General features: G+C 42.7%; 1 protein-coding gene across 1 annotated transcript in view; it reads left to right on the top strand.

The window, feature by feature from the left end:
* Window positions 1-16,094, top strand: part of LOC123378771 (von Willebrand factor D and EGF domain-containing protein-like) — a 258,695-nt gene extending 242,601 nt beyond the window's left edge. The window contains exons 29-30 of the mRNA XM_045032909.1: window positions 8,675-8,772; window positions 14,796-16,094. Of these exons, the coding sequence (XP_044888844.1) occupies window positions 8,675-8,772; window positions 14,796-14,810 (113 nt within the window). The 3' untranslated portion in view covers window positions 14,811-16,094. The remainder of the gene's footprint in view (window positions 1-8,674; window positions 8,773-14,795) is intronic.
* Window positions 16,095-20,536: the final 4,442 nt, after the last annotated feature.

Below are 20,536 nucleotides of genomic sequence, written 5' to 3'. Positions count from 1 at the left end.
CTTCCCCTGACGTTTGATTACACCAGTGCAAAGGTTCTAAAAATTCTATAACAAACTTTAAAAAAATATATAAACACATCACTGAGGATGTGGCAGTTTCCATGGTAGCAGAGTTTCCTACCAATTTTGTTTAAATTTGAGGCCCCCTATTCACCTCCCTCTACCTGGTTCCTCCCTGCACTCTCCTTTGTGCATGTGTGTGCAAACACACACCCCTCTCTTCAAGCCATTATGGGATCGTCAAACCAAAACAACAAAGACTCAAATCCTATAATTTAACCTGCTCTTGCAAATATACGCCCAAATGGAACCCTAAGGAAGTCAGTGGAGTTCCACATAGGCATAGCAGTCTGTCAGTGTGGATCAGATTGTAGGATTGGGGTATAATTCCAATAAATTATAAAGTAGAAGGTTACACTCATGAAGGATCCTCATTGTTAAAATTCATGCTGGTTATCTGCAGTTCTAAAATTATTGAACACACACTGGTGTCTCATTTGCCCTTCAGAATATCTTCTCTTTATTTGCATGTTATAAGTGTCAAGCTGATAGCCTTATAATTTCCTGAGCATTCTTGTTCTTTCCCTTTCTCTGAATAGTGTCTCAGGCATGCTCGCCTCCAGATTTTCTCTGTAACCCTTTCAGTCCTTTAAAAAGAAAAAAAATTCTCAACAGATAGCCATAATTTGTATGCAAATGACAATGTTCTTTTAACACTCAGGGATAAATCCCTTATTGTAGTGGGCATTTATTGATTATAATTTTAACATAAGCTTGTCTTATTAAACGACTTTTCTTGCTGAGTCTGTACAGGATAATGCATACATAGCCTGTGTCATTTTTAGTATTTAGTGGCTTAGAGTCCCTTGTAAATACATTTATGAAATATTCATTTGGACTTCAGCTATGTTATTATCCTCTCTGATTTCAATTCCAATTGTCTTCTGAATGTTCTAAAAACTTTTTCCCTGCTAACTGAGCTCTTCTTTTTCACGGTACTGGGAGTTGGGGGCGGAGGGAGGAATTCCATTTCAGAAAAAACAAATTCTAGTTTTCCCTTTTTGGCATTATCTGAGACTCAGAGAAATTAGTCAGTGAAAGGCCTGCTAGATCATCTAATCCCTGCCCCTGCCCTTGGAGAATTGTTCATTAGGATACACTTCCTTGTGCTTTGTCTAGTCCAGGGGTCGGCAACCTTTCAGAAGAGGTGTGACGAGTCTTCATTTATTCACTCTAATTTAAGGTTTCGCATGCCGGTAATACATTTTAATGTTTTTAGAGGGTCTCTTTCTATAAGTCTATAATATATAAACTAAACTATTGCTGTATGTAAAATAAATAAGGTTTTTAAAATGTTTAAGAAGCTTCATTTTAAATTAAATTAAAATGCAGAGCCCCCGGACTGGTGGCCAGGACCCAAGCAGTGTGAGTGCCACTGAAAATCAGCTCGCGTGCTGCCTTTGGCATGCGTGCCATAGGTTGCCAACCCCTGGTCTGGTCTAGTCTGATTACACGTATCCCAAGTAATGAGGTTTTGTCACTGCCCACTATTCCACAGCCTGTGTTCTAATCACATTACACCTAGTAACACCATAAATAGTTTCTCTCCCTGTGTAAGACAAAAACTCACTGAGTGGTACTAAAGGGAGAGGATAAGGAGTGCAAGGAACCTCTTGCCCTAATTAGCATACTAACAAGGCAAGATACCAACTCTGTACTCCCCGGAGCACTGGGCTGCGGAGCAGACGTCCACTTCTGACACTCTTCACTCCCAAAGGCATACTAGCTGTGGTTTGGGGGCCTGGCCAGGTCTCTGTGTGCTTATGCTATGCACTGTAACATATGGCATAGCGAAGAGCAGGTACTAAGGGTGAATGTACACTGCTCTCTTTTGAAGAAGGATGATTCCCCCCACACTATACACTGTGGCTCTCACTTTAAGAGCAAGGGTTTGCCTTTGGTGTTTATATTTTTCGGTTTAGACATCTATAGATTGCCATCATGTCTCTTTCGCCGTTCCACCAAATCCACACATCCTGCCTTAGCCAATCTCTACAAATCTTTTAATCTTTCTTTATAAGGCAAACCCACCAACCCTCAAACCACTTTAGTTGCTGTGACAATGCTGTAAATTGCCAATTTATTTCCAGTGATGGACAGACGGCAACACATTCCAGGCATTGTTTAGAGAAGCATAAGGATGGGAACCATTATTCAGAAATGTCACCCATCTCCCCCACTGAGCTGCTCATGACAACTCTCATTGTTTGCAAGTGCATATAATTTTATATCTAAGAATCTGGTATCATGAGCTCCAGAAGTTTCAACTGTGGCTTCAGGTCTGAACTAGCTTTATTCCCTACAAATCAAATTGGTTTATGCATATTTGTATACCTAGGCCAAACAATTTTCCATGAAAGCTTTAACATGCTCAGCACTTTTGAAAATCTCACGTGAATGTCTAAATATGGATATTTGGAACCTAACTCTAAGTACTAATCTTTAAAACTCTTGGCACTAGACTCTCCAGAATAACAGGTTGGAATTGCAGAAGTATTTACTTTGCCCTTTGACTTTGAGGTAGATACACTTGACTTTCACAGTGTCCTGTGCTGTAAACTTTAGGATGAGATAGTAAAGTGCACTAACTCTGAGAGTTGACTATAAAAAAAATGGACTATCTCACTAAGCTACTATGATGAAGGGGATGGATTTACAACCTAGATAGAGGGATATTTTTATTTTACTTCTGTTTGACAGTGTGTGGTTAATGACTTCCATAGGCCTCTGCCAGACAGAACCATGAAAATACACTTAGGCCTTGTCTACACTACAAGACTATTTCGAATCAACTTAGTTCGAATTTGTGGATTCGACCTTATGAAGTCGAATTTGTGTATCCATACTAAATACACTAATTCGAATTTCTGAGTCCACATTCACGGGGCCAGCGTCGACTTTGGAAGCGGTGCACTGTGGGAAGCTATCCCACAGTTCCCACAGTCCCCGCTGCCCATTGGAATGCTGGGTAGAGCCCCCAATGCCTGCTGGGGGGAGAAATGTGTCGAGGGTGGTTTTGGGTAAGTGTCGTCATTGAACCGTCAATCACAACCTCCCTCCTTCCCTCCTTGAAAGCGCCATCGGGCAATCTGTTCGTGCACTTTTCTGGTCAGTGACAGCGCGGACGCCACAGCACTGCAAGCATGGAGCCCGCTGCGATCATCGCCGTTTTCTCCTCCTCGCACTTTATCGTCCACCTCTTCCACAGTCAGCTGATGAGAAATCGGGCTACTTTTCAATGGTGCTGCAAGCACTGGGGGACCATAGGGGACGTTTTGCAAACATCAACGTCGGGTGGCCGGGCAAGGTTCATGATGCGTGTGTTTTCAGGAACTGTGAGCTGCTCAGACGCCTGCAGGAAGGTAGTTTCTTCCCGGACCACGAAATAACTGTTGTGGATGAGCAGATTCCTAAAGTCATCCTCGGGGACCCAGCCTGCCCGCTAATGCACTTGCTCATGAAGCCCTATACAGGCGCCTGGGACAGCGACAAGGAACTCTTCAAATACCAGTGAGCAGCGTGACCTGTGACTGTTCAGTTTCTTTACAGAGAAGCTGAATCTGCCCCTGTTTCTTTACCCACTGACTGTTGACTCTCCTCTTCGGTTACATACCCCGTTCACCCCGTTTCCCCCACTTCCAACACACGTGTAAACATAAAATACATGTCCCATTGTTACTGAAGAAAGGTTTCTTTATTCATGACTTTGCGTTAAAGGGTTGAAACTGGGAGGCAGACTGTGCTGGGTAGGGTGTGCGGTAAAGACCACCTCTAAACTCAACGAATGACAGGCTCCTGCTCCTAGAGCGGTCCGCAGTGCCGGAATGCTTCTTTCAACGGAGCCTGCCATCCCTCTTTTTCGAATTCTGTGTGCAGGGGGGATATGTGACCTTGTGGCGGAGGAGTACGGATACAGATTCCTTTGCTGCGTGACTCAGCGGTCCAGGACAAGGACCGCTGTATAAGATCTGTAACCGCCCTCCCCCGCTACAAAGTCACATCCCCCCCGCCTACACAGAACCTGGAAACCACCTCCCATACCGACCATGGTGCCTACTGACTGCACTGTGTGTGTGACCCGCTGCTGATCCTGCCCCCGTGTCTGTACCCTGGGAAAGGTGACTGTCCTATGCAATTAACAACCCCCTTCCCCACGCCCCCCATTCAAACACAGTCTTCTTTGAAAAAACATAACGGAAACAGTAATTAACAGCAAAGTAGACACTCAGGGGATGGAACTGGGATTGGGACTTGTGTGAGTCCGGAAGGGAACGACTTCTGCAAATGTAGGGTATGAGAGCTTTTTGGTACTTGAGCACTCTGCTGGGGTGCAGTGACAGTTTACACAGCCTCTGGCGCCCCTCCTTCTGGTTATTTTGGGTGAGGGGGGTATGGGACTTTGTGGCGGGGGAGGGCGGTTGCAGATACACTGCAGGGGGGCTCTGTGCTCCTGCGGTCCTGCAGAACATCCACAAGGCGCCTGAGCGTGTCCGTTTGCTCCCTCACTAGTCCAAACATTGTTTGAGTCGCCTGCTTGTCTTCCTCACGCCACCTCTCCTCCCGTTCGCTGTGTGAGCGCTGGTACAGAGAGACGGTCTCCCTCCACTGGCTCTGCTGGTCCGCCTCGGCTAGGTAGCAGCCCATACGTTCATCGAACATCTTGTCCCTTGTCTTTTTCTTTCTCCGCCTAATCTTTGCCAGCCTCTGCGAGGGGGATGCTGTGGCAGGTCTGGAGACAGTGGAAGCTGTGAGATGGGAAACAGGGAGTGAATTCCTTGCAAAGATACATTTTTGCGAACAATTAACTGAGTCTAGGCTGTCTCTGTGAATTCTGGGTTGAGACCCCTGTGCCTGCTGGGGCACAAATAATTTTCGCGGTGGATTCTGGGTAAATGTCGCCAGTCATTCCTTCCTCCGGGAAAGCAACGGCAGACAATCATTTCAAGCCCGTTTTCCCAGAATTGCCCTGGCATACGCCATAGCGTGGCAACCATGGACACTGTTTTGCCTTTTGTGTATGTCACCATATGTGTACTAGATGCCGCTGACAGAGGCGGTCCAGCAGCGCTACACAGCAGCATGCTTTTGCTTTTGCATGACAGCAGAGATGGTTACCAGCCATATTGTACCATCTACCATACCATAAATTGGTAATAAGATGATCATGGCTACCTGTCCTTTTGCACTGCACCATTTGGTGCTGTCATAAGTGCCCCTGGCCGAGCAGCCAGGGGCGCAAAAGCAAAAATTGGGAATGACTCCCTGAGTCAATCCCTCCTTTTTGGTATCTAAAAATAGAATCAGTCCTGCCTAGAATATGGGCAAGTGTACTAGAGAACCACTGTATCAGAGAACCAGAGAGCACAGCTGCTCTGTGTCAGATCCTGCATAGATTATGAGCTGTATGCTATTCACAGGGGGTGCTCCTGCAACAACCCCACCTGTTCATTCCATTCTTCCCCAGCCTTCCTGGGCTACCATAGCATTGTCCCCCAACTTGTGTGATGAAGTAATAAAGAATGCAGGAATAAGACACAGTGACTTGTTAGTGAGAAATGAGTGGAAGGCAGCCTCCAGTTGCTATGATAGTCCACATAGGACATTAAGGAGTGTGGAGGAGAGGAGCCCAGCATCCTGCTGCTAGTCCAGGGGCAATTGAATCTTTTCTTTACACATGAAGGGTGGGGGCTGATGAAGCTCAGCCCCCTGTTGCTATGATGACGATGGTTACCAGCCATATTGTACCATCTACCAGGAAAAATTAGGTTCACCTGACACTGGGGAACCTGACAGATAGTAGTCGGCATGGTTACCAGTCCTTTTGCACTGCCCCATGTGGCAATAGGCTGATGATGAGGACGGGTACCAGTCATTTTGTACCATCAGCCATCCATAGCGTGGGGGAAGCAAGGATGTTGGTGTTGAGTGCTGTACCATCGCGTCTATCTGCAGCATTCAGTAAAGATACGGTGACATGTAAAAGAGTCAAGAGAGGATTGTTTTCCCTTTCACTTCTGGGGGTGGGTGGGGGGGTGCGTAAATTGCCGAGCTATGCCCTGACCCACCGCGGACACTGTTTTTGTCCCTAGAAGCATTTGGAGCTCAGCCAAGAATGCAAATCATTTTCGGAGACAGCAGGAACTGTGGGATACCTTGCGTCCTCAGTCCCCCCTCCCTCCATGAGCGTCCATTTGATTCTTTGGCTTTCCGTTACGCTCGTGTCGCAGCAGCGTGCTGAGTCTCTGCTATGCCGTCTGTCCGGAGATTTTTTAAAAATACTTTGGACCAGGCGTAACACTTACAGTAATTCCCGTAATTAGATGCATGAGTCTCCTAGCGAGATCACCGTGAGGACGGGCACTGAAGGAGATAGAGAGCGCATGCTGCGTGAAATCTATCACGAACCACGGACCGATGCAGCCGTGGTCGGGGAGGCAATGCTCCCTGAATACCGCATGAAAGCCTCGCGCGGAAAAGGGTGCTATCACGGAGCACCCAATAAGGCAGCTCTCCCCAGGAACCTCCTGCTGATGCTTATCGATTAACGGAAGTAGAGCTTCATGAGAGATCTCCCAGGAGGATTTCTGATCTATCACGATATATAGAGAGATCTCCTTCTCACACACTTCAGATTCCTGTTATATTAAGAATAAAAGTTAACATGGTTAAAGCACTTACCGACTGCTCCTTCCCCTGATTCAGGATCCGGGTTCATGGCCGGGGAGGGTTGGTAGGGGATCTCCGTGACGGTGATGAATAGATCCTGGCTGTCGGGGAAACCAGCGTTGTAAGCGCTCTCGCCTGCCTCGTCCTCCACAAACACTTCCTCATCTTCCCCATCCGTGAACATCGTCGAGGAACTGTCCGTCGACACTGTCCCATCATCAGAGTCCATGGTCACTGGTGGGGCACTGGTGGCAGGCTCCGTAGCGTCTGTTTGCCGCTTTGATTTTTTGGTAGCCTTGTCTGGGGTCCTTGGTTTTCACGCGGCGATGCATTGCATGACGGCTGTATCCTCTGTCTGGATCGTGGCTTTGGAGACCTTCTCGTAGGTCTTTGCATTCCGTTTGTTGGAGCGCAGCTCCGAAAGCACAGACTCCTCGCCCCACACACCGATCAGATCCAAGAGTTCCCGGTCAGTCTAAGCCGGGTCCCTCTTTCTATTCAGAGATTACATGAACTCCTCTGCTGGAGAGCTCTGCATTGCTGCCGGTGCTGCTGAGCTCGCCCCGATGTCCAACCACAAAATGAGATTCTAACTGTCCAGAAAGGAAAAGGAATTCAAATTTTCCCGGGTCGTTTCCTGTGTGGCTGCTCAGAGCATCGAAGCTCGGACTGCTGTCCAGAGCGTCAACAGAGTGGTGCACTGTGGGATAGCTCCCGGAGCTACTAAGTTCGATTTGCATCCACACCTAGCCTAATTCGAGCTAGCCATGTCGAATTTAGTGTTACTCCACCTGTCGGGGTGGAGTACCAAATTCGAACTAAAGAGCCCTCTAGTTCGAATTAAATGGCTTCCTGGTGTGGACGGTTGAGCGGTTAGTTCGAATTAACGCTGCTAAATTCGAATTAAAGTCCTAGTGTAGACCAGGCCTTAGAAGTATCCACCAGTTGATTCAAGTCTGATTGGTTTGAAAGCCATTCAGCTCCACTCCCAGTAACTGCTGTGCTAGGACAGAACATTTTGGCAATATTTGATAGAAAGTTTAACTCCTGAGATCTAATTAAAATAACATGACATGTGTTTTCTTCTTGGATTGGTTCCTTATGAAGTGGTTGTTTTCTTCTTTCCTTGCCAAAACAATGTCATAGGAGCACAAGCTGCTAACTAGGTTGAGAAACAGGCTAGAAATCAGGGAATTCTTACTTTAAACAAAGAGGAACAGATTGTTTTATTAGTTGAATATATTTAAATAGGTTGTACTATGAGTGAAGTGATGTGCACTTATAACTTAGTACCAACAACGCTTTTCTAATTTGACTTATGTTTTAAACTTAGAATGGGTTGCAAGTAGTTGTTTCAGCAAGAGCAGGAAATTTGTCCTTAAGTCCTGGTTCCAAAATTACACAGTATGTAATTCACTAAATTGTACAATCTTGTTGTTTTTCCCCTTGTGATATCCCAGTCTTCGGGATTGTATATTTAAAAAGATACTTTTTTTACTTGAGATGGAAGAATGTTAAAGCTGCAATTTTTCCTTCTATTGGAACAAGAGAAAAATCATTTTTGGCACAAATTTGACCCCAACCATCACTGTCTGCAATTTATTCCAGATTTGAAAATTAGGTCTTACATTTATCCATTGCCCCACTGTGCTGTAATGATTGTTCCCTTGGCTCTTCCCCCATCATTATTGTAAGATTAGGAGAAAAAGATGATGAGAAATACAAAAGAAAATAAATGTGAAAAATCCTGTGATAAAGAATTCTTAATCCCAGAAGACATTTAGAAATCCCCCCTTCCTCCCACCAGAATTGAGAAGTTGGATCAAAATTCACTTTGTCACAACCTGGGATTGGGAGGGGGGGAGAATAGCCAGAGTATTCCTAATCTAATTATGATTCTTATGACAAGGGTATTTTTAACTAACTCGATCTTTTATTGTATTTGTAGCTCTTTGTGAGAAGAAGTGTCTATTTGGAAGCAGGTGTATAAGACCAAATGTATGTGCCTGTAGAAGTGGATATACTGGTTTAACCTGCAGAAAGAAGGTAACATGCAAATTCAAAAATACTGAATTCTCCTAGTAAGATGTGGGGGGGGGCGGATTCAGTCTAACTGAAGTATTTTACATCGTTTTATGAGAAAACATTCATTTATAGCTTTAACTTTATGAAAGAGGTGAATAATGTTATTAAAATATTTTAAAGAAAGCTTGATTTTTATATTCAAAAATTGGGGAAAATCAATATATTTTCAACTGCTAAATAATGTACACTGAGAAAATATGATCGTCATTCATATATACAGTATTCTGTATTAAAAATCAGATTTTAACATCAGAATTACCATTAACTGTGCATTTTGAGAGTTACATTCTTATACTAAAAGACAGCTTCTATTTTGGCATTAAAATCAGAAGCTACAGATGAAATGAATGAGGTTCATTCTAATTTTCTAGGTACATAAAATCTATTAAACTGGTCAGCTGTGGTTTAGGAGAATATGCTGGGCATTTTCTAAAATGCTTTATTTCATAACCCACTTTGACTTTTCTGTCAATTGTCTGCATGTGTTTATATTCTAATGGATTTCTGTTAGAACAGCAAGAGATGCCCTTTTTGGTGTATCAAACCAGGATTATCAGGTTTGTTTCAGAACATCACTATCGTTCATGAATGTCCAGTACGATATGCCACTTCACAAACAAAGTGGAACTTTGTTGCAAATCATAGTCAAGAATAATAAAATACTGTTCACGCATTTTTCATATGAGTGAACCACAGCACAATAAGTAAATGTGGGAAGAAAGAGAAGCTACTATAATTGTTTCCATACTGTACATGTTTACAAGAGCCAGGCCATCTACAATACCTTTTAGCCCTATGGGGATCCTCAATAATGCAGGAGAACCCAAAAAAGGAGACATACACATACACCTTTTTAAATTTGAGAGTTTCTTGATCCATTCTGCAAGAATATATAATTACACTCATAGACTTTAAGATTAGAAGGGACCATCATGATTATCTAGTCTGATCTCCTGAACATGGCAGGCCACAGAACCTCATCCATCCACTCCTGTAATAGATCCCAACCTCTGGCTGAGTTGCTGACATCTTCAAATCATGGTTTAAAGACTTCAGGGTAAAGAGAATCCACCATTTACCCTAATTTAAACCTGCAAGTGACCCATGCTGCAGAGGAAGACAAAACCACCAATTTCTCTGCCAATTGTTGCACTATGACGATGCATTATTCTAGTCAGAAGATAGAAATGTTGTAAATGAAAGGGGCTTAGGTGGCATTTCCCCACCCTTATTATCAAATAGCCTCATTACAACCCAGCATCCTAAAGTCAGCGCTTATGCCTGGTTCATTGGAGTCTGGTTTCAGAGCATATATCAGGAAACCAAAATAGTCAAAACCCAAATAGACCCTTTCCTCCAATATCCAACTTTATTAGAATTGTTAGTAATAAACTTGTTTATTAGCATAGGAGGGAAGAAATGTTGCACCCAAATATACAGAGCCTTGTGCTTTGCTACATTTTCATTATGGACTTTTGGATAACAGAAACAATACAATAGTGGTGCCATATAACATCTGTCACAAAATCCTGATTAAATTGCTACTTGACAGCCTCTTCACACAGCACTAGATGTGCGAGGATGCTCCTGGTAATTACACCTCTGCATCTAATTAGGGTGACCAGATATACTGATTTTATAGGGACAGTCCCGATTTTGGGGTCTTTTTCTTAAATAGGCTCCTATTCCCCCCCCCATCCCGATTTTTCACATTTGCTACATCTAACTGAATCTCTTCCTATCTCTCTCTTTGTGCCTAGTACAGGAGAACGAATAAGAAATGTAAGATAATCACTAGGCAGTCAGTTTAGAAGATTGACTTCCCTCACTTAAAACTAATTGCCAGTCTGATTGTCCATTAGGAGTAGTCTCTCAAAAGGTTAGAACAAATGCTACATTTTAGTAGTTCTTTTCCAGAGCCTGGGTCAGAAGCAGTCTTGAAGATAGAGATAGGGTGCCAGAAGAGAGACATCTCTGTAGAATAATTGGTTGGAGACAGGGCCGGCGCTTCCATTAGGCAACCCTAGGCGGTCACCTAGGGCGCCAGGATTCGGGGGGTGGCATTTTGTGCGCTTCCCATGGGGCTCACGGGAGCTTCCGGTTCCGCTCCCGTCGCACCACCGAAGAAGGACCTTCTGCCGACGTGCTGCGGAAAACAGCGGCAGGCAATTGAGCAGCTCAATGACTGCCGCTGTCGCCTGCGGCATTTCGGCGGAGGGTCCTTCTTCGGCGGCGCGATGGGAGTGGAATCGGAAGCTCCCGCGTGCCCCGTGGGGAGCGCACAAAAGGCCGCCCCCTGAATTCTGCCTAGGGCGCCAGAAACTCTGGCGCCGCTCCTGGTCAGAGATGCTCCTTTCCACAAGCAAAAAGGAATCTTAGGATATTCTTATTTAGACAGTCCATTTGGAAGACTAGGATAGTCTACATTTCTCAGACCACACTGTGCTCTCTTTCTCCATGGTATTCTTAGCTACAGCTCCCTCTTGTGCTGTCAGCATTCCTAAAGAATCATCTACACTTCATGCAATTTAGCATGTGTTGCCAAGTGAATTGCAATTCATTTTTCTGACATTTTTGGTTTACTTTGTTTTGGAGTTCTGTTAAAAGCAACTTGCCAAAAGCATTCCTGAAGGAATAATGAATTTGCTAGCACAATTATCACTCTTATACCTTTTTGTATATTTTCAATTTGAATCATGCAAATAGTCAATGCAGATAATTTAGCATGACCAGGAGTGTTCCTGCTAGCTTTTAAAAACCAAAGCAGCCATCAAGATAGGCTTGATTATGGGCAGCAGAGGTGATCCCAACAAAATCATCAAAGTAGACATCCTTGCAGTTAGCACCACACTTTAGCAAAACATAAGAGTAATGTGAAACAAAAGTAATCCCTAGCCAATCGTACATTGTTACATATGAAAGTTTTACTGAAAAATAGCAGCTTACACTAGCTGTGTCAGATGCCCTATTTGTAGTGTACCTATTGGCTTCCAAATCCTCCCCCTCATGTTTTTTTAAATAGGTACATAACCAATCAACAAAAGCTAACCTACTCTATTTGGCTATTAATGGTACATGACTCCACACTGAGAACTATCTGGAAACTGCAGTCTGAGCTAGTTACCTTCTACTAATGTTTTTATATTAAATTGTACCCTCATGTCCCAAATGTCTATACATTTATTATAAAAGGGACTTAGATGCTCAGTATTCTAGCCCACTGCAGAAAATAATGATAATTGAAAAGACAAGCCTGGAGTCAAACATTGCTTAATACTTGAATTCACCTGTAAATCTATATGAATAGCAACCGGCCATTTATTTTCTAAAAATGAATCCAGTGAATATTATTCCAAAGATTAAATATGCTATTGATTTCAGTACAATCCTGAAAATACAAGAGAACAAGTTTTTAGTATTTTAAACTACTTTGTTGGAGTCAGTGAAAAACATACTGAATGTCAATAATATATTTTTTTCAGTTTAGATTAGATAGATAGAAGATAGACAGATAGATGATAGACAGACCCTTATTATACCCCACTTTCGATGCTTGTAACTGAGTAACTCTGCATTATACACCTATTGGAGCATACAAACAAGAAAAGGGATAAAGTAAAGTTTTTTTAAAATGAAATATTCAAAAATACTTGACAAATAAAAAGGAAGCAATATATGTGAAAAAAGAAAAGTTTAATGTATGTGCTATTCTATTACAAATATACTGTATGTGCTAGACTATATGCTAGTCAGTTACAAGGGAATTTGTAAGAGTAATTACCCTGCTATTTAAAAACAAGTTACTATAGCAACCTCATCATGTTATTGCATACATAAAGTATATGCTGAAGACTATCTGAAGAAATATGCTGTTGAGAGACAAAGTGAAAGCTTGTGAAGGACTGGAGGGTGAGGAAGACAGAAAGAATTCTCTTTTTAAATTTACATTTAGGAAGATAGATAACTTTCAAGTGGGTTAATTCTATTCCATCCCTCGACTACTGCCCAACTTCTTCCACAAATGAAGGGATGCATCTTTCCCTTTGCTTCTTCCTTAAAGTCTATTTGGGACCAGTATAGCACTACTCATGTGGAAATTGTAATCCATGTGCATGCCACCTATCAAAAATCACTTCAACCTGGCAGAAGTAAACAGATTTTACTGACATTCTTATTTGAGCTGTTTTGACTTCAACTGCCATAATCTCACAGAAAGTGCTTCTGATGTGATTGCAAAGATAATTGTGTAATAAGAATACCTAGCACTTTTGCACTCCTTAGTAAATATTCCAACTTCAAGGACATTTTTGCCTACAGAGTATAGGACCCTTGTAGCATGTTAGACTTAAATATTCCACCTGGATTTATTTTTTAATATCTCACCTTATGCAGTCATCCTATAAGATCCTGTAAAATAATATTTCCCTATAGCTATGGAAATTTCTTCATGCAAGAACTCCCACTCCAATTAAAGATAGGCCGAGGGTGAAAATATTCTTTGGACAGGCAGAGTAAACCAACTAGTGACCAGGCTCCCAGATCTATGGAGAATGGCTCTCTTGTGTGCAGTGGGCAGGTTCCCACGCTGGTATACATGCAGGAGGAGCCCACTCTGTCTGGCAGAGGGATGGAGGGTCAAGCCCTGCTCTCTGGCATGTGCAGAGCAAGCCTGCCCTGCAATGGCTGCTACTATGGCGTTTGACTCGCAAAAGTGGGGCCTGTGTCTTCAAACATGAGCTCCCAGCATGAATTCAGGGATGTTTTCAGGAAGGAGCAGGCAGCAGGGCCACCTCTTCCAGGAGGCTCGGCCAAGCAGGCTCTCCATCCAGCCCATTGGCTCTTGTAAGAGCCCGGGACAGCGTCACGTGCAAGTGGGTCTTCCCTCTTCCTGCCCCACCCACTTCCTGGCCCTGGAGATGCCAGACATGGGGCATTCACCTGCTGAGCTGGGCTGGTAGACTTGGGAAGACTGAGTCCCCCTCTAGCCCTAACCACCCACTACCTATGCAACTAAACCTACCTAAATTCAAGCAGACACTTGTGGAAATCATCTTTCCTGTAATTTAAACCAAAAGCATACCATGCACTATTCAGAAATAAACTACAGCAAACTAATATCACTATTGGAATCTAAGGAACAGTATTTTAGAATCAAACATGGATATGATGCTAATATCAAGGTTAACGTGACCAAACAGAGATACAGCAAGATGAAGGAGCACCTTTCCTCCTGTCCTGAGTAATAAATTAATGTCAAAATCTTTATGTGCTATGTAATGTGGGCTTCCATAAAACTGTCCTTTCAAAATGGGTACTTGAATGTCTGCATTAGCATAAAATAAAGCTTTTCACATTATCTATTATCTTGTTTTGGGATCAAAAATATTCACTCAAGTATACTTAAACTAAGATGCTATTCACTGACAACCTCTGCAGTGTGAAAATGGGATAAGTGCCCTGAAACACCTATGGGCAAGGAGCCAACAATCTCCGTGCGTTATATGGAAATGGCACAGTGGTTTTGTAGACACACCTGCTTTAGAAGAAAGAAATTGAATTCCAACTCCATAACTGTCAAGTGCCACTGCAAATAATAGAGCCTAAGCCGAACCATTTTAGCAATATAGCTATTTTCCTATTGACGTGATGGAGAAGAAATCAGCCTTAGCTAGATGATATCACTTTATGTGCATGCTTTGGAAACAGTTCCATTCATCACTTCATTGCTTAATTCCTTTCAGAATCATGTTCTTCATTACTTGTGTATTACTAAGCTTAATAAACGCTTTCACTGCTTGGGTCAAATTTTGAAAAATGTGGATAGTGGGTTTGCCATAATTACATAAAAAATTCTGAAGGAAATAAGGCAGCTACAACAAATCATTTGGACATTTTCATATTAAACTTGTTTCGTGACACCACATGCACAAGGCTGTTTCTTACATAGTCCCTTAAGCAGATGAATACTCATTTCTGTTTTGCAGATCCCAATAGAATGAAGATAACATAACAGAAGGACAATGAAGACAATCGTTTCGATGCTAGTAATCTGGCACTGTGCACGTTTTTCTTTTGGCCTGGCTGAAGATGCAGTGTGAAGAAATTGCTAATGCTCTCCCTCCTGCCTCATATAGTCGTGATGAGGAATAATTGATTCCAGAGCATACACCAAGAGATTTACTTACTTTTGCAAAGTTATGTGGTGTGGCAATGCTCAAATCCATATTTCTAGAGCTGTAGTGTCACTACCTCAAGTACTTGCTTCCTACAAGAGCCAAATTTTACAATGAAACGTGGATCATTATAGAAAAGATGCTTTACTTTGTGTTATTTTGTTGTTGTTAAAGTTTGGAAGTAATCAGTTGCCTCACTCTTTTTATATTTTTAAATCAGATTGTTTATTCACTTTTCTGAGAAGAATGAATAATTTAGAGAATGCTTTTACTGAAAACATGTTATAAACATGAGTACAGGAGAGGTCATAGTAATGTTGAATTGCTTTCTTGAACTATCTCCAGATTGTAATATCACCTAGATACACATGGCTAACGGGCCTTGCTAAGCAAAGGAGTGGGTAACTGCTCAATGATTGCCAACAAAACTGCCAGCATCTATTTGAGATATTGAACTTTGTTTCCCCCTGTACTCAGAATAGACAGTAACTTGTAGTATCTGTTGGAATGTTGATTTTTAGACTTCACTAGACTCCCCTCCCCAACCTTAAAATTTCCCAATTTTTCCTCCAGCAGTATATGTGCTAATACAGATAAGGCTCCAGGTACCCACTGCTAATTTAGAAGCATTTAGATACCTAAAGATGCAGATAGGCAGCTAATGGGATTTTCTAAAGCACCCAAGGAGTTAGATACTGAAAATCCTACTAGGAACCTAAATACCTTTAAATACCTCTTTAAATACCTTTTAAAATACCTCCAGCGCTGTGCCATCAAATGAAATTAGACAACAAAGTGGTTAAAATGCCAACAGCTGCCTGTAGCTCTCTCTATTTTAGCACTGCCAATATTACTAACACTGGTGGAAGCAACAGCCAGAAACAAGGACACAAATGCTCAGGCTATATGTTCACTTGCAAAAATAGTTAACAAATGTTAACTATGACATTGACAGTCTCAGGTACTGCACAATAACTCTGAGGATAAAATTGTGATACCCCACACTCGCTCTTCAAGTCTTGGTAGAATAATCAGATATAATGTCGAACAGGATCTAGGTGATTGACAGAGTTGTACATGGAAATTTTGGTGTTGCCTTCTTCACCTAATAGTGACTTCAGTGGTTGTACTCATCTGAGAAAATCCTTTCATCCCTTTGTTTTTCTTGCAGCAGTAAATAGATCTGATCTGTGGGTATTTTACATAAAAACACTGAAGATCTGATTTAGGATTTTTACATTAAAAAACAAGACAACTGTAATCTTGTAAAATTTAAAATATAGATTGTGTTGTCTCCAACATTGCAGACTAGATGTTTCCTGCTTGAAAATGCTGCTGGCACTGTAACCCTGCAGAAAGATTCTCCCAGATCCCCATTGGCCAGTTACTTAGGGGTAGCATATATTTGTTTCTTTCTACGCCAACTATTGTATATAAACAAGCGCATTTAAACATACCCACACTCATTTTTTCAAATAAATTGTATTCTATTCCTTACCTTTTTACAATATTTGTATTCAGTTATTATGAACTACTGATGTAAACAGTTTTGCCTGGGGAATGCAAAAGATGACTAAACTGACATGAGCATTAAAAGTTTTCTATTAGATAGACAGAGATGAATAATGATGTTAGACTCACTAACAGTCTGCACCATTAATGGAGGTATTAAAAAAGGCGGCAGGGTGGGGAGAATCTTAGCTCCATGGTGAGCTAGGTTCATAGTTAGGTGTTGCTAATCTCAGATTAAGCTGTGAGAGTTCACTTCAACAGTTCCAGGAAGACATTAATACTAAGGCAGAATGTTGGGTATCTACAAGATTAAATTGAGGGTGGCAATTATGCCTTTTTTTCAACTATCGCCCTAATCAATAAGAGAAGGATTTCCATTACCTTGCCTCCATAATACCTATGATAGACAGTGCTAATGAACCGAAAGTCCTTGCCAAGATTGGATTTGGCAGCCTAAAACAGATTGCAATGCCTCAGTGCATCTCAATGCATTTTTAGAAGAGGCTACTTAAGACCATGTACATCTTCATTTATCTTCAGAATAGTAGAAACTGAGCAGTTAGCAGAAGAGAGAACATCTTTGCATCTCCTGCAGCAGCTTGTGCAGAATCATGAAGCACATACAATTGTTGGTAGTAGCACAGTCCACCCAGTTCATTAACTAGCTCTTTCACCACTAAACCATCAGTAATGGATACATCAGCTCAGCCTAACAGTCTATACATTTTTCCATTTCAAAATCATTGACACATGGTGTTTCTGAAATGAAATATGCTCCCCAGAACAGGGGTTGACTGAAACTGACATGATTCTTATCAATTTCACTGCCAGTCACCACTGAACAGCAGCCATGAAACTGACAAGAAGCATTTCAATATCACAGCTGCCTTAAGGTACGTCTACACTATGGGACTATTCCGAATGTGCATAAACCGGTTTTGTAAAACAGATTTTATAAAATCGAGTGCGCGCGGCCACACTAAACACATTAATTCGGTGGTGTGCGTCCGCGGTCCGAGGCTAGCGTCGGCTTCTGGAGCGTTGCACTGTGGGTAGCTATTCCCTAGCTATCCCATAGTTCCTGCAGCCTCCCCCGCCCCTTGGAACTTCCGGGTTGAGATCCCAGTGCCTGATGGGGCAAAAATCATTGTCGCGGGTGGTTCTGGGTAAATGTCGTTAGTCACTCCTTCCTCTGGGAAAGCAACGGCAGACAAGCATTTCGTGCCTTTTTCCCCTGGATTACCCTGGCAGATGCCATAGCATGGCAATCATGGAGCTTGTTTTGCCTTTTGTGACTCTCATCGTATGTGTACTAGATGCCGCTCACAGAGGCGATTCAGCAGCGCTACACAGAAGCATGCTTTTGCTTTTGCATGACAGCAGAGATGGTTACCAGTCATACTGCACCATCCAAACCCTTCCATAAATTGGAACTGAGGATGATTATGGCTACCAGTCCTTTTGTACCATTTGCTGCTGTCATAAGTGCCCCTGGCTGCTCTTAGCCAGGGGCGCAAAAGCCAAAATTGGGAATGACTCCCTGAGTCAATCCCTCCTTTTTGGTATCTAAAAATAGAATCAGTCCTGCCTAGAATATAGGCAAGTGTACTAGATAACCACTGTATCATAGAACCAGAGAGCACAGCTGCTCTGTGTCAGATCCTGCAGAAACTATGATCTGTATGCTATTCACAGGGAGTGCTCCTGTAACAACCCCACCTGTTGATTCCGTTCTTCCCCCAGCCTTTCTGGGCTACCGTAGCATTGTCCCCCCACTTGTGTGATGAAGTAATAAAGAATGCAGGAATAAAAAGACATGGTGACTTGTTAGTGAGAAATGAGTGGAAGGCAGCCTCCAGCTGCTATGATAGTCCAGACAGGACATTAAGCAGTGTGTAGGAGAGAAGCCCAGCATCCCTCTGCTAGTCCAGGGGCAACTGAATCTGTTCTTTACACATGAAGGGTGGGGGCTGATGGAGCTCAGCCCCCTGTTGCTATGATGACGATGGTTACCAGCCATACTGCACCATCCACCAGAAAAAATTAGGGCCAGGCGCCCACGGATGCCAATCAGCATGGTTACTGCCCCATGTGCCAATAGGCTGATGACGAGGACGGTTACCAGTCCTTTTGTACCATCAGCCACCCATGGCAGGCGGGGGAGTGAGGATGTTGGTGTTTACAGCTGCAGCATCGTGTCTATCTGCAGCATTCAGTAAAGATAGGGTGACATGTAAAAGAGTCAGAGGATTGTTTTCCCTTTCGCTTCTGGGAGTGGGGGGGGGGTGAGTAGATTGCCAAGCTATGCCCTGACCCACCGCGGACACTGTGTTTGACCCTAGAAGCATTTGGAGCTCAACCAAGAATGCAAATACTTTTCGGAGGCTGCAGGAACTGTGGGATAGCTTCAGTCCTCCAGTCCATGACCGTCCATTTGATTCTTTGGCTTTCCGTTACGCTTGTCACGCTGCAGTGCGCTGAGTCCCTGCTATGGCGTCTGTCTGGAGATTTTTAAAAAAGGATTCTGAATTTCATCTTCTGTAACGGAGCGCTGATAGAACGGATTTGCCTGCCCTTACAGCGATCACATCCGCATGGTCCGTGCTGGAGCTCTTTCTTTATTTTGATTTCGGACTGCATCACCACCCGTGCTGATCGGAGCTCCACGCTGGGCAAACAGGAAATATTCAAAAGTTCGCGGGGCTTTTCCTGTCTACCTGACCACTGCATCCGAGTTCAGATTGCGGTCCAGAGCGGTCACTGCTGCACTGTGGGATAGCTCCCGGAGGCCAATACTGTCGATCAGCGTCCACACTAACCCTAATCCGATATGTTAATACCGATATTAGCGTTACTCCTCTCGTTAGGGAGGAGTACAGAAACCGGTTTAAAGAGCCATTAAAATCGATATATGGTGCCTCCTAGTGTGGACGGTTGTGGCGTTAAATCGGTTTTACGCTCCTAAAACCGGTTTAAACGCCTAGTGTAGACCAGGCTTTAGCTTCCAGGGTATATAGTTCAGGAGCAGCAGACTGCCAGGGACCCAAGGGCTTCCAGACTCCCAGGCCAGATAGGTAGCTAAGTTGCTCAACCCTCCAGTCCATCTCCCTGCCAATGCAGGATCTTACTATTCCAAACATATACACCACTCTGTGCTTATTGTCATCCCTGGCTTTACCATGTCCAGATTACACTGTAAGTAATGCAAGGCAGGAACAGGCACTGTATAAATAACTTATTTTTTAGCATATTATCTTGATGCTTTCCGGTACTTTGCATGTTGTGGAGACTTGCTTCAAAATCATTTTAAAACCACAGTACATAAAGTCCAAATAAAATAAATCGTTCATAACTGTCTTGTGTGGGAATAATTAAAACAAATAGTAGACCCATCAGTTAGTTGCTTTTTACTCATCATTAATCATCTTTCAGTGTGCTTCATTAGGAGTTCAAATTCACTCTCAAACCCTCTATATCCATTTATCTGGATGTCTCAACTCTTCAGACCCCTAGCTAGTTTCCCTATAACTTCTCAATATTGTAGTCTGAAACAAAAATTAAAATCCAATGTTTTGGGGAAGAGTGGCAGCAGTAAGAGAGAGGTGTTAATCTTCTTTATCCCATGTCTCTATAATTATTCTGAACTAAAACTTTAAAATAGTCTCTCAGACACACACACACTTGTCCAAACTATTTTTCTCTTAGAAACAAATTAATTCAGAATCTCTGAGAAAAGAAATATTCAATAGGGGAGAAAAATAAAGCAAAATCTTAGTGTAGAAATATGATCATGCTAGCTGGTATATCAGAAAGAAAGAGTATCACTATTACCTACCATTTATATTTTAGCCTTTTTAGAATTAAGAAATTCAATAAGTATTGAAATAAACAATTCTACTCCCAGTAGAAAGTGCTAGGAAATCAGATACAGCATTTGAATATTTTAGAATAAACTAATTCATGCTCCTGAAAAGTGCCATATTGAGAGGCTGCAGACAGAATTCCTCTATTTATGCAATGCAATGGGGGGCACTGATACT

The sequence above is a fragment of the Mauremys mutica genome, chromosome 10 (genome assembly GCF_020497125.1).
Source record: "Mauremys mutica isolate MM-2020 ecotype Southern chromosome 10, ASM2049712v1, whole genome shotgun sequence".
In the NCBI taxonomy this organism is placed as follows: domain Eukaryota; kingdom Metazoa; phylum Chordata; order Testudines; family Geoemydidae; genus Mauremys; species Mauremys mutica.
This window is presented reverse-complemented; position numbering and strand designations above follow the sequence as displayed.